At 39.2% G+C, this 5,000-nt stretch overlaps 2 protein-coding genes across 2 annotated transcripts in view; both read right to left on the bottom strand.

The window, feature by feature from the left end:
- Positions 1–5,000, bottom strand: part of LOC143022071 (cysteine and glycine-rich protein 1-like) — a 162,127-nt gene that overhangs the window by 94,421 nt on the left and 62,706 nt on the right. The gene's annotated exons all lie outside the window — the stretch shown is intronic.
- Positions 4,155–5,000, bottom strand: part of LOC143021905 (uncharacterized) — a 1,649-nt gene continuing 803 nt past the window's right edge. Inside the window, exon 2 of the mRNA XM_076179729.1 lies at positions 4,155–5,000. This exon is cut by the window's right edge and continues 475 nt beyond it. Coding sequence (XP_076035844.1) covers positions 4,740–5,000 — 261 coding nt within the window. The 3' untranslated portion in view covers positions 4,155–4,739.

Below are 5,000 nucleotides of genomic sequence, written 5' to 3'. Positions count from 1 at the left end.
ATATGTATTTTGTAACGGTCACGTAATAATAGCAATCTATAGAAATTTCCAGATGGAAAAAATTACTGATATTTTTGTATATAAAATATTTTTAGATGAAAAATAGAAAACTGAATAAAATTAAAACTTGTCATCGTGCCAAAGAACTGGGAATTTGTCAAAAAAAAAACGAAATTGGATTTTGGCAAAAGAAAATTTTGGCGTAATGGGAATTTTGCAAGACAACCTGGTGAAATTGAAATTTGTCAAAACAATTGGGCGCAATGGCAATTTGTAAAAAAGAAATATCGACATGGCAAATCTGGCAAAAATGGGCGACGTGAGTATATGGCTATATAATTTTGGCGACACTGAAATTTGGCAAAACAGATTTGGCGATATGGCTATGATTCGTAGAACCTGAGGCTGTGCGTAAGCGGCCCGAGTTCCGTAGCGTTATGTGAGGCTAGTGTGATGCCATATGTAATGTCATAACAGATGTATGGTGAGATTATTTACTGTAAGTGAATAACATATGTATGGTTATTTCCACTACTAAATGCTAAAGTCGTTGTCATCTCCGTATGAGTCGTGGGAGACTGACTGTGTCATATCTCAACGACGTGAACAAATCATATCGTGAACACGTCTTTTAAGAAATACATTGCAACAGTTTTACCAGACTATGTAGTACTTTTGGTGAATCCAACTACACAATGTGTAAAAACAAATATAGATAAATAAATAGATAAAGTCGGTGTAAATTGTCGAATATATTTTTTGAATAATGAAATTGCTGCCGACATATATACTCACATTTCAGTTTTCTCAGTCCTGTGTCACATTCTTTCGCGCACAATATTCACCGATGCTCTCTATCTACCGCTCAAGCACACTTACCACTATGACAGCACAACGACTCCCATCCTTACCTGCAACGAGAAAAAGAAATGGTAAAAAAATATATATACAAGTAAAAAATTAAAAAATATATAAAAAAAAAATCTGCGGACAGATCAACGTGCCCCATCAAGTAATTCATATTTACATTAATAACTACCACCAGAAAACAGTGCGACCCAAGGAACAGCGGTGTCAGGTTCACATGTCTGTGGCTGTGCACATGACAAAATGAAAATGTCGGTCCGCAACGGAACCGGATGCAAAACGATAAATACTATCATATCTGGAAGTATGAAATATATTTCGTAATATATAGACGTGGCTCTCGGCCCTTTTGGACCTATCATGGCACATTAACCCAATGTGTAGTAAATATCAGAAATTACATTTTTTTTTAATAATTGATAAGCGGGAGCCACAAAGAATTACAAGTCACATCGGGGGACACTGGAGAAATGTCGAGAAGCACGAAAAGTCCGGTTGGCCGGCTCCGCCGCCATTCGTTAACAAATCAGCTCTATGCTCTCACTGAGCTGTGCCGTGCAACGGGCGCCTACCTAAATGAAAATATAGTTCAATTTCTGCTACGAAGCAAATTGATCACTATGCAGCTTCCCATCTTCACTACATCTCGCTGGCTGGTGACCTGATGGGCGTGAAATGGCAAGCCACATCTCGGGGGCGCTGTCTCCCTTGGGACAACCGAGGAACGGCTCTGGAACAACGTGGGGACGATCGAGACTCGACTAGAGGGCCTTCAAAAGAAATTTTGCAACGCGGCACAAGACCCCTTTGAGACCCCAAGGTAGGCACAGATTTTTCTTAAAATTGAGGACTTGATGTCAGGTAAGTCTACCGTGATTAATTATGAATACTATTACAAAGAAGTAAGTGTGGTATTAATTATGAATACTATTACAAAGAAGTAAGTGTGGTATTAATTATGAATACTATTACAAAGAAGTAAGTGTGGTATTAATTATGAATACTATTACAAAGAAGTAAGTGTGGTGTGATAAGTATGGTGATGTTTGTGATTGTGAATAAGTGCATGTTGGGCTGGGGTAAAAAGTGATCGTTATCGAGGGGGGATGGATGTTGCCGTTGGGTTGCTGTGGGACCCTTTCTTAGCTCTTGGGCCCCAGAACAAAGTATCGGAGGGACTCCCCCTCTCAAAGAGCCCGTTCGACTCCGAGCCACAGAGTAATGTTAAAGGAATTTAACAATCCCCTTCAAGCCCAGCTCGGCCTCTTATACAAAGGAGCGACTGTACATACACTTGTACACACAATAACACATGTGGGTGCATGTGCGTGTGTGTGAATGTGTGTTTGCTTGTATGTATATCAATATATATTGCAGTAATTCACAAGGCACACGTGAAATATGCAGAAAAAAAACACTGGGAAATAAGAAGCTTAGTCCGAACGTTTTCGTCTATTTAAGACATTATCAAGGAATACACAGTTACAGAGACAAAGGTGGATACTTTATGCATATATATCCACCTTTGTCTCTGTAACTGTGTATTCCTTGATAATGTCTTAAATAGACGAAAACGTTCGGACTAAGCTTCCAGTGGTTTTTTCTGCATATATATATATATATATATATATATATATATATATATATATATATATATATTTATATATATATATATATATGTGTGTGTGTGTGTGTGTGTGTGTGTGTGTGTGCACACAAAATACGTGCATGACTGAGTAGATTCACGATGGGATTGTTATTTATTTAAAGAATTCGCAGAAGTCTTGACAGCTGGAAATGGCCACAGGTCACTGTATTTCCTATTCTTGAATCACTCCAATTACTCATCAAAAAAATGGCTGCCACTTTATCTAACTTTCTATGACCCAATTGTTCCAGATGTTTTATATTTGCGTACAGAGTCCATCGCGAAAAATAACAACGACTAATAAAAGAAAAACATTCCTTAACAGATCAAAAGTTACGTCAAGAAAGGCTGGCATGTCTAGCACTGTGATGAGTGTGTAAATGTATTAATAGAAAGCATGTAACAGGATATAATGCAGAGTAAGCAACAGTTCAGCTGGTCTGTCCACTCGCTATCTCCGTGGGGTTTCTTCCAGATGAATAGCATTGCCTGACGGCAGCCAGTATAAAGAGACGTGCATCTCTGCGTGCAAACAGCGAACAGGTGATTGTGTTTGCTCACGACATGAACAGAGGCGCTACGTCACCTAAAGAGTCCGTGATTCTCAAAATTTACAAATACGGAAACGTTCGCGAATGTGCTGTTACCCTGTTGAACTCCATACATACACACACACACATATATATATATATATATATATATATATATATATATATATATACAGACATATACACACCCACATATACGTATATATATATATACACATATACATATATATACATATACACATATGTACACACACACGCACACATATTCACAAACGCACACACATACACACACACACACACATATACATATATATATATATACATATATAAATATATATATATATATATATATATATATATATATATATATATATATATATATGTGTGTGTATATATATATAAATACATATATATATATAAATACATATGTACATATATATATATATACATACATACATATACCAAGGCTTTTTCCCCCTTCCAAGGGAGGTAGCCACAAAAGGAAAGGCACAAAAACACTCCCACCCATTTCATCCCCAAATACACTCCACACCCCTCCCACCCTTCCTCTCATCTGAGCACCTCCTGGATGACGGGCCATCCCTGAACCCTGCCCACCGCCCTGGGTCAGAAGCAGTGTCGCAAGACACAGTACATCCACAGCAAGGCCGCTTCATTTAATCGGCGACCCCCCCTCTCCGTCCCCCTTTGCATATAAGGAGAGGACGGGGAGAAATCCCTTCGGGCTGCGTCAAAATTTACTCACACATACTACCCCACCCCCCACCCCCCCCGCCTATTCCTCCTCATGCAGTCACAACATCATCCATATACAACCATTCTCCACACACACACATATATATATATAGGGGAAGGTGGGGTAAGACGGACCCCTTAAGAAAGAAATGGGTCTGGAAGCCACATTTTGATATTTTCTTAATGTTTTAGGGGTTGTGGTGGTACTTTGGGGTCTTATGATTCCAATACGCAACCTAGGTACGGTTATTTGAGGAAAAAAATTAAACTATGCTTAAAATAAAAAAGGTAACTTTTATTGTTTCCGAAAAAAGATGACGGGGTAAGACGGACCCCAGGGGTCCGTCTTACCCCGTCATTTTTTCGGGTACTTCCTAAGGGTTCATCATAATCCTCGACCAAAAAATAAGAAAAGAGATCCTTCCTGGAATAAATGACAAAGAAAATCCTTCTTTCAGCATCCTTTACCATCATACATTTGCTTCTGTGCCCATTTTACATCCTCTTCACTGTGCCCATTTTACATCCTCTTCACTCTCGCTACTGCTTTCATGAAGCCAGGATGGTCCAGCTTTTGCTTGTTGAGTTTTTGGTTTTATTTTCCTTTTTTCACGTTGTAGTTGCTTTGATATGATTGCTGTTTTATTTTTGGCTTCTATTTTTTTTTTCTTTGCTAGACTGACCTCTTTTTCTTTTTTCTTCTGAACTTCTGTCTCGAGCTCATTCTTGTATGGGGATCCTGTCATTCTTGTATGGGGATCCTGTCATGTTGAGGGGTCCCCCTTGAGTCCTAGGTCTTTTCTTTCGTGTCGTTATGGTCACCTTTGGCAAGGGAACAATTTCCTTGGGTGAACTACCTGGCCTGAACAGACTTGGTTTTTCAGGAACAGGAACAGCACATGGGTTTTTCGATATGTCAGCTACTTCCAGTTCAGGTTCATCCTCAGTGACCATGATAGGAGGGGCGACATGGTCGTTAGATCTTCCTCTTTCTGATCAGCATCTAATGGAGAGTCTGTTGGGTGTGCAGGTAAAAATGCAGCTTCTCCGAAAACATGCTTATTCAATGGGCAGATACCGGTTTTCTTAAACCCATTAATGGCTGTGTTTGGAACAGCAGCATGGAGATAGGCCTCACCAAACAAAGCACTTATTTTGTAGATTGTCACAAGTCTGCCAGG

This window comes from Oratosquilla oratoria, chromosome 43, assembly GCF_046742065.1.
Source record: "Oratosquilla oratoria isolate Oo_2021 chromosome 43, ASM4674206v1, whole genome shotgun sequence".
Classification (NCBI taxonomy): Eukaryota; Metazoa; Arthropoda; class Malacostraca; order Stomatopoda; family Squillidae; genus Oratosquilla; species Oratosquilla oratoria.
The sequence above is the reverse complement of the archived record's forward strand: the minus strand, read 5'-3'. Positions and strand labels throughout refer to the sequence as shown.